The 16,062-nt window shown below is 46.9% G+C and overlaps 1 protein-coding gene across 3 annotated transcripts in view; it reads right to left on the bottom strand.

Moving 5' to 3' along the window:
• LOC115085685 (E3 ubiquitin-protein ligase TRIM39-like) overlaps positions 1-16,062 on the bottom strand; it is a 121,325-nt gene that overhangs the window by 84,051 nt on the left and 21,212 nt on the right. For all 3 annotated transcript variants that reach the window (XM_029591989.1, XM_029591990.1, XM_029591988.1), the window contains 2 exons: positions 11,221-11,339; positions 2,350-2,370 (listed from right to left, as the gene is read on the bottom strand). In XM_029591989.1, coding sequence (XP_029447849.1) covers positions 2,350-2,370; positions 11,221-11,339 — 140 coding nt within the window. The remainder of the gene's footprint in view (positions 1-2,349; positions 2,371-11,220; positions 11,340-16,062) is intronic.

Raw genomic sequence — 16,062 nt, forward strand, 5'->3', positions numbered from 1 at the left:
TGAGCGGAAGCAGTTGAGGAAGAGAGGTTATTCGGATGCTGTTGTTTCGACTCTTCTTAGGGCGCGCAGGTCTTCCACTATGCTTACTTATGCTAGGGTTTGGAAGATTTTCCACGTATGGTGCACTGCGCTAAGTATTGCGCCCCGTCATTCGTCCGTGGGTCACATCCTTTCGTTTCTGCAAGATGGCCTGAAGAAGGGGTTGGCGTACAATTCGCTTCGAGTTCAGGTTGCGGCGTTGGGCTGCTTAAGAGGCAAGGTCGAGGGGTTTTCTCTTGCGAGTCACCCCGATGTTGCGCGTTTTTTGCGAGGTGTTCGGAATTTGCGACCTCCGGTGCGGGTTCCTTGTCCTTCCTGGAACTTGAACTTGGTACTCCGTGGCCTGTGTGCGGCACCTTTTGAGCCTATCAAGACGGCTTTGTTAAAGGATCTGACTCTCAAGACGGTTTTCCTAGTGGCCATCTCCTCGGCCCGTCGTGTTTCGGAGCTACAGGCTCTTTCTTGCAGAGAACCGTTCTTGCGTATTTCCGCGTCGGGAGTCTTCCTTTTTGCCTAAGGTGGTTTCATCGTTTCATGTTAACCAGACGGTTGAGTTGACTTCTTTTTCGGAAGAGGAGCTGCAGTCTTCTCAAGGTAAAAACTTGAGGCGTTTGGACGTCCGTCGGGTCCTTTTGCGCTACTTGGAGGCTACCAACGACTTTAGAAGGTCGGATCACCTTTTTGTATTATGGAATGGGCCCAACAAGGGGCTTCAGGCGTCCAAGACTACAATCGCACGCTGGTTGAAGGGCGCTATTGCGTCCACGTATATTGGTGCGGTAAACCTGTTCCGGATGGGCTTAAGGCTCATTCTTTGCGTTCTCAAGCGACTTCGTGGGCTGAAAATCAATTGGTCTCTTGTCAAGAGATATGCAGGGCGGCCACTTGGAAATCATGGCATACGTTTTCCAGGCATTATTGGCTGGATGTCCGTGGTCCATCCGCACAGTCCTTTGGGAGCAGTGTGATTCGAGCGGGACTCTCAGGGTCCCACCTCAGTTAAGGCGGCTCGGGTACATCCCAGCAGTCTGGACTGATCCTGGTACGTACAGGGAAAGGAAAATTAGTTTCTTACCTGATAATTTTCGTTCCTGTAGTACCAAGGATCAGTCCAGACGCCCGCCCACACTTCTGGGAGTCCGCTCGTCTTCTAATATTCTAATATTCTTCATTGGCAGATTATGGTCACTACGTTTGGAACAGTTTTAATGGTAAGTTTGTCGTTCTCTAGTGTTGTCCTGTACACTCCTTTGTGTTGTACTGGTTATACCTGGTTTTCTATGTCATCCAGGAGGTTTCTGTTTGATCTAGTCTTTGAGTAAATAAATAAATAAATAAATAATTACAAGGGGGTAAAAGAAATTTTTGAGGGCATTGTCGGAAGTGGTTAATTCAATACTTCTGCTTTGATATCACATATACTGAGGGATTGCAGGTGGCACACCAGTATATCTAGGGGGTGCTTTCAGTTTTCTCTCTGACTCCATCTACTGGAGAGGAGGCATAACCCAGCAGTCTGGACTGATCCTTGGTACTACAGGAACAAAAATTATCAGGTAAGAAACTAATTTTCCTATCCAGTTTTACTCACTCACTCACTGCAGAACCTGAACAGAATGCAAAGCTTGGGATGTGTCTATCCGTAGCTGATGCCATCAAACAATTAGTAAAGATCATCAGTAATCAGTGACTATATCAACTACAGGATGAACCCATCCTGAGCTTTGTAGGTCATTTTCCCTCTTCAGTAACTGATTCTGTAGAAAAGGAATTTTAACCTGGGAATAACAAGACAACAACAAGCAGCTGAGCTGAAGAGGTTGGATTTGTGAACCCTCATAAAAACATAAGAAATTGCCATGCTGGATCAGACCAAGGGTCCATCAAGCATTGGCAAAAAGAGGCAACTGCCCAGCTTGCCAATTCTGAAGGCAGCAAATAATCAGGTTGAAGAGGAGCCTGCTCCTGTTTGCTTTAGGGCTGTGAGCCTGCATCACTTCAGAGGGACGCTGCAGTGACACGCTATCCTCTCCCCCTTACTGTCCCGCCTCCAGCAGGTCCTGCCTATGGGCACCAAAATCTGGCCCTGGTTTCATGCTGCGGTATTCAGCCAGTAACATAACCCCAAATCCTGTGGCACCGTCTCTTTCATTTCTCAGGACTCTGTCTGTGACCGTAAAAACCTGTAATTGCTGTTTCTGGGTGCAGCCTTCTCTGTTTATTGTAAGGGAAACAGGAGCCTTTCCAAAGCAGAGATGCACCTTAAATAGTTGTTTTAATGTAAAAGAGAGAAACTGAAAGAAAGCTTACCTAGTTCTGCAGAAAGTTTGCCTAAAAGAAAATGTAAGGATAAACAATTATACTGAGAAATGGTAAAAGTTTAAAATGAAGCATTTTTGCAATAGATTTACTGCCTGATATTCAGATTTATTTATTTATTTATTTTATTTATTTATTTAAAAGGTTTTATATACCGACAACCGTTTGCACATCGTGTCGGTTTACAGATAACTTAAAACCATGGTATAGGTAGGCATAGCCTTTACAAAGAACATAGAACAGTCAACAAAATAACAAGCAGAAAACTGTATAAATTAGTATATAGATTCAAATTGGGGGTAACATAAGATGGGAGAGGGGGATAACCAACAGTAACAAAAAGAAAAAGCTATGTACAGGGTTCAAAAAATACATTCATTTGCGATTGCTGATTGCTTATTTCAGGGAAAGAAAGAGGGGAAAAGGGAGGCCTGAAGTAAGGCAAATGGATTTTTTTTTTTTTTTTTTAGCGGTGGGTCACAGAGGCAGAAGAGTTAGCAAGCAAGGGTGAGGAGGGGTAGGCTTGTAGGAAGAGCCAAGTTTTGAGTTTCTTTTTGAATTTGGGTGTGGAAGTTTCGGTGCGTAGATCAAGGGGCATGGAGTTCCAGAGGGTGGGGCCTGCAAGGGAAAGGGCTCTGTTTGTTGTAGAGATGAGTCTAGTTGATTTTATAGAGGGGGCACAGAGGGTTCCACGTAGGGAGGAACAAGTTGGTCTTGTGGAGGTGCGAGGGAGGAATGGTGGGTTTATTCAGTTGAAATGTTCGTTGGTGATGCTTTTGTGAATGAGGGTAAGAGTTTTGTATAGGATGCGTGAATGTATAGGATGCCAGTGGAGATCAATGAGGGTGGGAGTGATGTGGTCTTTCTTGTTAGCATTTGTGAGGATACGTGCAGTGGCATTCTGAAGTAGTTGCAAAGGTTTGATGTAAGTAGCAGGGAGGCCAAGGAGGAGAGCGTTGCAGTAATCTATTTTCGAAAATATGATAGATTGGAGTACAGTACGGAAATCAGAGAAATAAAGTAGAGGTTTGAGTTTTTTGAGGGTTTGCAGCTTGAAATAGCAGCTGCTGAGGATAGATTTGATGTAGGGTTTGAAGGTGAGTTGGTTATCAAGTATGACACCCAGGTTTCGTGAGTTGGATGGGAAAGTGGTGGGGGGTAAAGGTATTGATGAATGTTTGGAGGAGATGAAAAGGAGTTCAGTTTTTTGGGGGTTGAGGGATAAGTGCATATCGGTGAGGAGCTGGTTAATGGAGGCAAGACAGGTTTCCCAGTTTTGGAGAGCGGTGAGAATAGAATTTGTGAAGGGGATGAGGTTAGAAAGAAGGTTGGTGAGAGGGAGCATATAAATGTTAAACAGGGTGGAAGAAAGGGAGGATCCTTGGGGGACACCACAGTCGAGGTTTACAGGTGAGGATTCAATATTGCCAGTGAGGACTGTATAACTACGGTTTTGGAGGTATGATTTAATCCATAATAGTGCTGTACCGGAGATTCCAATACTGATGAGAGTGTTGAGAAGGATGTTATGATTGACGGTGTTGAACGTGGCAGAAATATCAAGCATAGCAATGAGATAGGAGTTGCCAGCGTCCAGTCCTCTGATTATAGTATCAGTTAGGGAGAGGAGTAGGGTTTCCGTACTGAGGTGTTTACGAAAACCATATTGTGTTGGTGGGAGGATATTGAATTGTTCAAGGTAGTCAGAAAGGCGGGAGTTTACTAGTTTCTCCAGGACTTTGGAAAGGTAAGGGAGATTGGAGATGGGACGGAGGTTAGATAGGTTGGCGGGATCAAGAGAGGGTTTTTTTAGGATAGGCTTGACAACAGCTTGTTTTAGAGAGTTGGGAACCAGGCCTTGTTCAAGGGAACGGTTCACAATTTTGGAAAGTGATGAAGCTATAGTTTTAGGAATAGAGAGTAAGAGTTTGGTAGGAATAGTTTCAAAAGGATGGGAGGAAGGTCTCATCTTTTTTAGGATGTTCTCTATTTCAAGAGTTGAGGAGAGTTAGAAAGATGAAAGAAGGGTGGTTGTGTGTGTGATGGGGAGTGTAAAATTGTTAGTATTTGGGGAGAACTTAGCAGTGATATTGGACACTTTATTCTTAAAGAAGAGAGCTATTTCATTGCAGCGTATTTGTGTGGGGGGTTCCTGAGGTAGTGTCAAATTGGGTTTGGTAAGATTTGAGATCAAGGAAAATAGGGCCTTAGGGTTATATTGTAGGAGGTGAATTTTTTTGCCATAATATTCTTTTTTTGTTTTTTGGATAGCATTCCTGAAGGCATGCATAAGTTGGTAGTAGATGGTTTTAGTAGCGGGAGAGGGGTGTTTTCGCCATCATCTTTCAGCTGCTCTGAGGTGGATTTTTTGGATTTTGAGTTCGTGGGTGAACCAAGGTTTTTTATTTGATTGGGTTGATGTGACAGTTTTTTTTTTGAGACGGGGCATAAATTGTTTGCAATATTGAGGGTAATCTCTGCCCAGGAAGAGACAGCACTGTCAGCTGACTTTAAGTCAGCTCTGTGTTCACTAAAGAAGACCCTGGAGAAGGACCATCTCTAAACAACAAGAAACTGGAGGGAAGGGGAATAGATGAAAATCCTTTTACAGTAGAAAATGTGTGGGAAGAACTAAAGAACCTGAAAGTGGACAAAGCCATGGGGCCTGATGGGATTCATCCAAGGATATTGAGGGAGCTCAGAGATGTTCTGGCGGGTCCGCTGTGTGACCTGTTCAATAGATCCCTAGAAACGGGAGTGGTGCCGAATGATTGGAGAAGAGCGGTGGTGGTCCCGCTTCACAAGAGTGGGAACAGGGAAGAGGCAGGCAACTACAGACCGGTTAGCCTCACTTCGGTGGTGGGAAAAGTAATGGAGTCACTGCTGAAAGAGAGAATAGTCAACTATCTACAGTCTGGAGAATTGATGGACCAGAGGCAGCATGGATTCACCAGGGGAAGATCCTGTCAGACAAATTTGATTGACTTTTTTGACTGGGTAACCAAGGAATTGGATCAAGGAAGAGCACTAGATGTCATCTACTTGGATTTCAGCAAAGCTTTTGATACGGTTCCGCACAGGAGACTGGTGAATAAAACGAGAAGCTTGGGAGTGAGTGCCGATGTGGTGACCTGGATTGCAAATTGGTTGACGGACAGAAAACAATGTGTGATGGTAAATGGAGCCTTCTCTGAAGAGAGAGCGGTTTTAAGTGGTGTGCCGCAAGGATCGGTGTTGGGACCAGTCCTGTTCAATATCTTTGTGAGCGACATTGCGGACGGGATAGAAGGTAAGGTTTGTCTTTTTGCGGATGACACTAAGATCTGCAACAGAGTGGACACGCCGGAAGGAGTGGAGAGAATGAGACGGGATCTAAGGAAACTGGAAGAGTGGTCGAAGATATGGCAGCTGAGATTCAATGCCAAGAAGTGCAAAGTCATGCATATGGGGAGTGGAAATCCGAATGAACTGTACTCGATGGGGGGGGAAAGGCTGATGTGCACGGAGCAGGAGAGGGACCTTGGGGTGATAGTGTCTAATGATGTGAAGACAGCGAAACAATGCGACAAGGCGATAGCAAAAGCCAGAAGAATGCTGGGCTGCATAGAGAGAGGAATATCAAGTAAGAAAAGGGAAGTGATTATTCCCTTGTACAGGTCCTTGGTGAGGCCTCACCTGGAGTACTGTGTTCAGTTCTGGAGACCGTATCTACAAAAAGACAAAGACAAGATGGAAGCGGTACAGAGAAGGGCGACCAGGAAGGTGGAGGATCTTCATAGGATGACGTACGAGGAGAGATTGAAGAATCTAAATATGTACACCCTGGAGGAGAGGAGGAGCAGAGGTGATATGATACAGACTTTCAGATACTTGAAAGGTTTTAATGATCCAAAAACAACGACAAACCTCTTCCGTAGGAAAATAATCAGCAGAACCAGGGGTCACGATTTGAGGCTCCAGGGAGGAAGATTCAGAACCAATGTCAGGAAGTATTTCTTCACGGAGAGGGTGGTGGATGCCTGGAATGCCCTTCCGGAGGAAGTGGTGAAGACCAGAACTGTGAAAGACTTCAAAGGGGCGTGGGATAAACACTGCGGATCCATAAAGTCAAGAGGCCGCCAATGAAGAGTGGGTGACTCGCCAGAATGATGGCTATTGACACAATACCCTTATTAAATAAACATACACATGCTTACTGTGACTCCTACATCGCTCTAAGCTTCAACAGCAAGAGGTAATGGAAAAAAGGATTTGCACTCATAAAGAGGGGAGTAGCTGGCTTGTTACGGCGGTTACTACCCCAAACCAAATATGCCTGATACTTCACTTTCAATGCATATACAGCATAGCTCTCTGCTTCAATGACAGGGGAGAAGAATAACTGATACTTCACACATCCAGCAGAGCTCTCTGCTACAACGGCAAAGGAGAAGAAAAAGGGTTCGCACTCAAAACACGGGGAGTAGCTGGCTTGTTACGGCAGTTACTACCCCAAACCAAATGTGCCTGATACTTCACTTTCCATGCATATCCAGCATGGTTCTCTGCTGCATCGGCATGGGAGAAAGACTGATACATCACGCATTTCCAGCATAGCTCTCTGCTTCAACGGCAGGGGGAAAAAAAAAAAAAAACAAAAAACTGATGCTTCACGCATATCCTGCATAGCTTCAACGACAGGGGTGAAGAAAAAAAAAAGGATTCGCAATCACAAAGCGAGGAGTAGCTGGCTTGTTACGGCGGTTACTACCCCAACCAAATGTGCCTGATACTTCACTTTCAAGGCATATCCAGCATGGCTCTCTGCTTCTACAGCAGGGGAGAAGAAAAAAAAAACCAACAAGAGCTGTACAACATAGTCTAGGTAAAACAAATAAGCATGGGTGTAGCTTGCTTATCGCAGCGGTTACTGCCCCTACTACCCCTAACTAATCAAGCTAGATATTTCACTTGCATGCAGCTCCATCACTGCTCTCTACATTAATGGTGGGGGTGGAAGGGGAATAGAACAAGGAGCTAAGAGTAACAGATAAGAATGAGAGAAAAAATGTGTGAGGCTTGCTGGGCAGACTGGATGGGCCATTCGGTCTTCTTCTGCCGTCATTTCTATGTTTCTATGTTTCAATTGGGAATGTCTGAGCAAGCTGTGGTGAGAGAGTCTAAGGAGCAGGTCTTATGGAACTGGAAGGATTTAGGCTGAGAGATAGTGGAAGGGGGTGGCAGTTGAAGTGCAAGGGTAGTTTTTATAATGGTGTGGTCAGACCAGGGGACAGGGAGGCATGAAGGGGGGTGGATAGTGTTGATGAAGGAGTTAGTAAAGATAAGGTGTAGGGTATGTCCGGCCTTGTGGGTCGGGGAGTGAATGATTTGTGTGAAACCCATCGCATCTAAGGATGAGATGAACACTTCGCATGGAGGAGATTGTGGTATAAAGTCAACATGAAGACTGAAGTCGCCAAGGAGAATAGTAGGAATGTCAGGCGAGAGTGAGTCAGTGAGAAATTCTATGAGAGGAGAGGGGTCTTTTTCTAGCAGACCCGGGGGGGGGGGGGGGTGTAAATCAGGAAGATTTGCAGAGAGTCTGATTTGAAGAGGCCTACTTCATATTGGGCGGGAATTTTGCAAATTTGCGGGGTGAGTTTGAATTCCTTCTTGGCGATTAGGAGTAATCCTCCTCCTTTTTTCTTTTTGCGGGGAATAGAGAAAATATCATAGATTTCAACGGGGAATTGGTTGATAAGGGGAGTATCAGAGGTTTAAACCATGTTTCGGTCACAGCACAGATTTCCGATTTGGAGTCGGTTAATAGGTCATGTAGAAGGTGAGTTTTTTGTTGCAAAGATTGGGCATTAAAGAGGAGGAGTTAAATAAGGGACAAGGTAAGGAGATGCGTGGAGGGGGATATGGGAATGGGGGTCAGACGCCTTTTTAGAGGGGTGGGGGGGTTGGAGGGGGGAAGGTTAGTTTTGATGGGTATCTATTTTGGTAAGTGGTGGAACAGAGGCATGAAAGAGGTGGCATCGTTGACAGGAAAGGGTTGGCAGATGTTTACTGGGGAAGATTAATGAGAGGCAATCAAATAAGGCAGTTTTAGACAGGATGTTACAACGATTAGCAATAAGGGGACGCAAAAAGGGGCGCACAAAGGGGCAGGCCCCTTTGTCGCGTACCTTTGGCGCGTGACGCTGGGGAGTGAACAGGCTTTTAAATCTATCGCTGTCGCGGCCTTCTGATGTCAACGGTGCGACCGCGGGGCGTTTTTGGAGGCGGCGATGCAGGAGCAATGCCGGCGTATGGAGAGGAAGCAAGGTCCGGGAGGTGAGTGGGATCGAGCAGGCAAGGCCGGTGGTCGGCGTGGAAGTCCGTATGGGGTGAGCGCGGAACAAAAGGAGGCCTTACCCCGACGGGCTTTCAGCGCCGACTGCGCAGGCCCAGTTCACCGCAGCTCTCCGATCCGTCTCCGGGGTCAGATGCAGGGAGTGTGGCGAACATACCCAGATAAGCCTCTTTAACATCACTAAAATCCATCCCTTCCTTTCTGAGCATGCTACCAAATGCTCAATATCTCTTATCACCTCCTCCTCAGACTTCTACAACTTGCTTTCTGCAGGCCTCCACCTGAACTGTCGCTCACTGCAATCTATTCCAAATTCAGCTGCACCTCTTCTCCTCCTTCAGTGCTGCTATGCGCACCGAACCCCTCTTCTCAAGCTGCTACATCGCCTCCTGTCTTCTTCTCTTACTCGCCTGTAAATGCACTCACTCTGCAGCTCCTCACTACCTGTCTTCTCCTCTCTCTCCCTGCATCCTTCCTCATAAAGCCCATTCATTGGTCAGGTCACTCTTATCTGTGCCCTTTTCCTCCACCACCAACTCCACCTTGCTGCACAGAATGACTGGAATAGGTTTCCTGAGCCTGTCCATTATGCTCCCTCTCTGGCTGTGTTCAAATCCAGTTTAAAAAAACCTCACCTTTCTGAAGCTGCTTACTTAAGCCAGGGCTTCCCAAACTGTGAGTCTGGACCCCAACACCTTCAGCTGTGGTCACAAGTGCCTCAAATGCACCAGAAGCAGCAGCACTATTAGTAGTGGGAGTCAACGTGGGGCCTGTGAGCCTGCTCATGCTCACAGGCCCTGGGATGGTACTGCCTTTGCATGAGTTTCCGTGGTAACAGGAAGCCCTGCACGAGAAGGGACAGGGCCGCTGCAGGGCCTCTGAGCCTGCATAACCCACAGGCCCTGTACTGCTGCTACTGCTTGCAGATCACTGTCAGACATGGGAGCAGCCATGAACGGAGGGCAGGGCTGAGTGTGTATGGATCAGTGCAAATTACCACTGCTCCTCTCTCTTTACCCACCACTGAACCTGCCCCGCCATCAACCTGCCCTCTCGTCCCACCTGTTTTCATCCACCTTTTGGCCCAGGCCCAAAGGCAAATGTTGCAGCTGAGCCTGGCCAGGGGATGGTTGCAGGAGGGTCTATTTGAAAGGAGGGATGAGATGCAGGAGAGGTTGGAGGGTTGGATAAGGTGGAAGGTGAGGGGTAATGACAGAAGATGAGCTGAGAGATGTAAAAGGAGTTGGAGTGTGGCTGAGGGAAATGTAAGGAAAGGCAGGAGGGGAGGAGATGAGGATGGGAGGTGAGAGAGGGAATGCAGGATTAGTGAGAAGGGAATGGAGAATGGGGTGAGAGGAAGGGGATGACAGAGGATCAGTTGAGGGTTATAAGAACACGTTGCAGGTGATAGAGGATTAGCTGAGGGGACGTGAAGATGGATGGAGAGGGTGAGAGAGAGGCTAGGAGGTAAGAAAGGGGATGGTGGGATAGGTGAGGAGGGAATGGGGGATTGGGTGAGGGAAGAGGATGGGATAGGCTAAGGAGGTGAGAGGAGTGGAGGTAGCAAAAGGGGCTCAGCTTGAATACCAGAAGGGTGAGAAGGAGTGATTGTAGGAGGGGGACCACACCCCTGGGAATTAGTTTGGGTCATTCTCTGGGGTCATGTGAATTTTCAAATACTAAAATGGGGTCACATTGGCCATAGATTTCGGAAGCCTGCCCTAAGCACTTCTCTAAACAGTTATCCAGATAGTCAGTGGGTGGCGTTACGTTTCTGGGGAACTTAGCCGGATAAGTAGCAATATTCAGCCTTAGACCCAAAAAACAAAGCGGAAGCCGATCCAGTTGGCTGTATAGCAGTAAAAACAAGGAGAATCGGTAATGGAAACGCCCTTTATTTAGTGATGCCCGACTCTGGCCGAGTTTCGCTCTTTTTCTTAGAGCTGCCTCAGGGGCAATCTTTAGGAATAGGGCAAATCTCAGCAAGCAATTGTAATTACATTGAATGCTGCGAGCTTGACGGTGCTGACTTCAGACCTCTGTTCGTTTTCTATTGACAGCCACAAACATAATGCAATTTATGTTCACCACAGGCAATTGATGACCTCACATGGTTTTGTGGCAATTGCTTGCTGAGATTTGCCCTATTCCTAAAGATTGCCCCTGAGGCAGCTCTATGAAAAAGAGCGAAACTCGGCCAGAGTCGGGCATCACTAAATAAAGGGCGTTTCCATTACCGATTCTCCTTGTTTTTACTAATATTCAGACTTATCCATTTAAGATAACCAGATAAGTTAGACTTGGCCCAAAGCAGGTCTAAATTTAGCCAGATAAGCTTATCCTACTTACTTTAATACTTATCTGAATATCCCAAGTAAGTGAGCTGGATAAGTCTTCTCCGGCTAACTCACAGAGCCGGATATATTTTAATATTGGGCATCCCCTAAATTTTAAAGCACTACTAGACATTTAGCTACACCGAATCACAACTGCCCGCTACCCCTGAGAATAAAACAGCTCTTTACCTTGGTGTTTGGCGAGCACATCTTTCAGAACAAAATACTGCCGAAGGAAGCTGAGGTGGGAACATTTTCCCTCTCCCACAGGAGCAGCCTCTGGTTTTGGAAACTCCACGGCCTGACACCTGAGAGTAAAAGAGTGACAGAGATTATTCTGGGAGTCCCCGGGGAGAGATATGGGACAGAGATCTTCAAACTAACTGTGCGCTGGGGAAAGGGAGAGGAAGTTCTGCTGATTGCTGACAGAAGGAGAAAACAGAAAATATTCTCCCTTTATTCCTTCATTTAATGATTTATATTCACTCTTCATGATCCAGAGCAGAGCACCGCCCTGAACAAGGGATGAACAACTCACTGGAACTGAGGGTCTTATAATCCAGGATCCTTCTGTTTTCTGGGAATTAAGGTGAAGACTATTCTGACTCTCCCAATCTGAGACCTTGTTCAAGACAGCATTCAGTTGGGCCAGTGACGTTTTCCAATCCTTCCCCAATGGATGCAGCAATGGACATTGTCTGCATGCACAGAGTAACATCCTTTCAGCTCTCAAAGCAAAAAGGTCAGAGGATAAACAGAGATGTTAAAAAGGGCAGCAGACAACACTGCTCATTTTCTAAGGAGGAGAGGTCCTGACTCCTGCCCTAAAAAAAAAGAACAAGCTCCGCCTGCTCGTCAGAGTGCTCCATGATCAGAGGCATTCAGTGCCGGTAATAATTTATAATAAACTCTGCCTGCAATGCCCAGTGCTGCCTGTCAGTCTCAGAGAGCTCCATGATCAGGAGCATTCAGTGCAGGTAATAATTTATAATAAGCTCCGCCTGCAATGCCCAGTGCTGCCCGTTAGTCTCAGAGTGCTCCATGATCAGGGACATTCAATGCAGGTAATAATTTATAATAAGCTCCGCCTGCAATGCCCAGTCCTACCCATCAGTCTCAGAGTGCTCCATGATCAGGGGCATTCAGTGCTGAGAATAATTTATAATAAGCTCCGCCTGCAATGCCTAGTGCTGCCCGTCAGTCTCAGAGAGCTCCATGATCAGGAGCATTCAGTACAGGTAATAATTTATAATAAGCTCCGCCTGCAATGCCCAGTGCTGCCCGTCAGTCTCAGAGAGCTCCATGATCAGGAGCATTCAGTGCAGGTAATGATTTATAATAAGCTCCGCCTACAATGCCCAGTATTGCCCATCAGTCTCAGAGTGCTCCATGATCAGGAGCATTCAGTGCAGGTAATGATTTATAATAAGCTCCGCCTACAATGCCCAGTATTGCCCATCAGTCTCAGAGTGCTCCATGATCAGGGACATTCAATGCAGGTAATAATTTATAAGCTCCACCAGCAATGCCCAGTGCTGCCCGTCAGTCTCAGAGAGCTCCATGATCAGGGGCATTCAGTGCAGGTAATGATTTATAATAAACTCTGCCTGCAATGCCCAGTCCTGCCCGTCAGTCTCAGAGAGCTCCATGATCAGGGGCATTCAGTGCAGGTAATGATTTATAATAAGCTCTGCCTGCAATGCCCAGTCCTGCCCGTCAGTCTCAGAGTGCTCCATGATCAGGGGCATTCAGTGCTGAGAATAATTTATAATAAGCTCCTCCTGCAATGCCTAGTGCTGCCCGTCAGTCTCAGAGAGCTCCATGATCAGGAGCATTCAGTGCAGGTAATAATTTATAATAAGCTCCGCCTGCAATGCCCAGTCCTGCCCGTCAGTCTCAGAGAGCTCCATGATCAGGGGCATTCAATGCAGGTAATAATTTATAATAAGCTCCGCCTGCAATGCCCAGTGCTGCCCGTCAGTCTCAGAGTGCTCCATGATCAGGGACATTCAATGCAGGTAATAATTTATAATAAGCTCCGCCTGCAATGCCCAGTGCTGCCCGTCAGTCTCAGAGAGCTCCATGATCAGGGGCATTCAGTGCAGGTAATGATTTATAATAAGCTCTGCCTGCAATGCCCAGTGCTGCCCGTCAGTCTCAGAGAGCTCCATGATCAGGGGCATTCAGTGCAGGTAATGATTTATAATAAGCTCTGCCTGCAATGCCCAGTCCTGCCCGTCAGTCTCAGAGAGCTCCATGATCAGGGGCATTCAGTGCAGGTAATAATTTTTTCCCGTCGATAGCGGGGCTAAATTAGCCATGCTGTCATGGGATCTGACAATCAGGCCCGGGAGGCGGAGCTTGTCAAAGCAGAGAACAGAGCTTTGCTCTCCGCGGCTGCGCGTGTGTTCCCGTGCAGGAAAGTAACGGAATCTCCTCAGTCTGTTATTTTCCATGAGCGGGATCGCACGTGGGGCTATTCTCTCCTCAGTATTTAAAAAATAGATGAAATGTCAAAGTCGGGTTTCAAACCCTGTCAGTGTGGCAAAGTAATGTCACTTACCGACGGCCACGATCGCTGCTACAGATGTCTGGGACCAGAGCACGATCGTGAAGACTGTCAGTTTTGTTCTCAAATGTCACCGAGAGCATTAAAACAAAGGGCATGCAGGCTTCAGGAACTTTTTGCTTCACGAGAGCCATTGGAGGCTCATTCGTCGCCTGGCCCATTATCCTCATCGGCTCCATCAAGAAAGAGACCTTCAGCGTCAACTCCTCAATCATCCACTTTGGGAGGTAAGGGAAAAGCGAAAAGACAAAGGCCATTGGATTCTAAGGAATCCTCAGTGCCTAAAGAGCCGCAACGATCAGTATCGGCGCCAGAAACCGTGGCGCTGTCACCTTCTGCGCCGACAGACCTCTCTGCGCGTAAGAAGCTGTCGCCGAAGAAAGACGAAATGGCGCACAAACCGAAAGAACTGGGGCACACGGTGCAGAAGAAAATACTGCGCAGACCAGATACGCGCATGGCGCCGTTGAAATCTGCGCGTACGGCGCCGACTCTAAAAAAATCTGTGTGCACGGTGCCGAAGACTTCGGGGCCCACAAACCTTCCGCGTGCAGCATCAGAAAAATGTGTGCAGAAGGACAGATCTGCGCGAGAATCGATATCCACGCACAACTATACTTCTGCGCGCAGAGATGCAGCCGCGCACAAACCTACATCAGCGCATACATCTGCGCATAAATCCACAAGCGTACATAAATCTGCATTCGCGCATACATCTGCACATAAAGCTACAAGCGCCCACAAATCTACATTCGCCCATACATCTGCGCATAAATCTATATCCGCGCACAGACTAAAGTCTAAGCATAAAAGGCATGATTGCTCACCTCCACAACAGCACTACCAGTACAAAGTTCTTCCCTTTGGACTATTGGCTGCACCCAGGGTTTTCACCAAATGCATGATAGTGGTGGTGGCTCATCTCAGGAAACAAGGCATAACCATCTTTCCATATCTGGACGATTGGCTCATACTCGGACCAACCCCAACAATCTTACGAGATCACCTCCATTGGGTGATATTCTGTGTACAAGAATTAGGGTTGTGATCAATTTTCAGAAATCACACCTACAACCAACACAACAGTTGCAGTTCATAGGCGCACGCCTGGACACTACGTGCAACAGAGCATATCTCCCAGATGACAGAAGATCACACTTCCGTCACCTTCTACAGGCCTTAAACCAGACTCAGAGACTGTCAGCGAGACAAGTCTTGGTAGTCCTGGGCCACATGGCAGCAGTGAATTTCACGGTCCCCAACACCAGGCTACACATGAGACGCCTACAATGGGGACTAAAACGTCAATGGAAACAACATTCACAGCCATTGACTCAGAGAGTATCCCTAACAACCGAAATGAAGAAAGACATAACATGGTGGCTCCTAGACTCCACCATGTCCAAAGGAGCATTGTTCAGCTCTCCTCCTCACAACACGGTCTTAACCACAGATGCGTCTCACAAGGGCTGGGGTGCACACCTCGAGATTTACGAAACTCAAGGGTTATGGACAACCTCGGAACAGAATCTGCAAATAAATTTATTTGAACTCAGAGCGATTCGCAATGCATTACAAGTATTCCAAGACCACCTGAAAGGACGCAGGGTCATGATCTACATGGACAACCAAGTAGCAATGTTTTACATCAACAAACAATGAGGGTCCGGTTCATGGTCCCTCTGCAAGGAGACCCTGATGATTTTTGAGCACGCTCACCGAAATTCCATACATCTACAAGCAACTTACCTACCGGGAATTGCAAACACAAGAGTGGACAGGTTAAGTCGCATCTTTCATCCCCACGAATGGACACTCAACACAGAAGTAGCCCAAGACATATTTCGGCAATGGGGAAAACCTTCAATAGATCTCTTTGCAACAGAGATCAACGCGCAAGTTCCCAATTTCTGCTCCATAAGACCAAGCCAATTCAGGATCGCTGAAGATGCCTTCCTAATTCCGTGGACGACAGGCCTTCTGTATGCCTTTCCTCCCATACATCTCATAACAAGAACAATTCAAAAGTGTATAGTGGACAAAGCTCAACTGATACTCATAGCCCCGGCCTGGCCGAGGCAACCGTGGTACAGTTTCCTACTTCGACTATCCATCAGGGAACCAATTCCCTTACCGAATCGACAAGATCTTCTCGGCCAGGATCAGGAAACACTTCTACATCCGCTACACTCATCTCTACACTTGACAGCTTGGAGATTGAGAGGCTCCTTCTAACAGAGCAAGGAGTTTCCACTTCAGCACAATTCATTTTGTTAGAATCAAGGAAACTCTCAACCAGGAAAAATTATAGCTATAAATGGAAACGTTACTCTACCTGGTGCACTTCCAAAGGAGTACCACCATTGGACTGTTCACCGGAATTGCTTATTGACTATCTTCATACACTATACGTAGCAGGTCTAGCAACCTCATCCATCAGAGTTCACCTCAGTGCCATAGGC

The sequence above is a fragment of the Rhinatrema bivittatum genome, chromosome 2, assembly GCF_901001135.1.
Source record: "Rhinatrema bivittatum chromosome 2, aRhiBiv1.1, whole genome shotgun sequence".
Taxonomy (NCBI): domain Eukaryota; kingdom Metazoa; phylum Chordata; class Amphibia; order Gymnophiona; family Rhinatrematidae; genus Rhinatrema; species Rhinatrema bivittatum.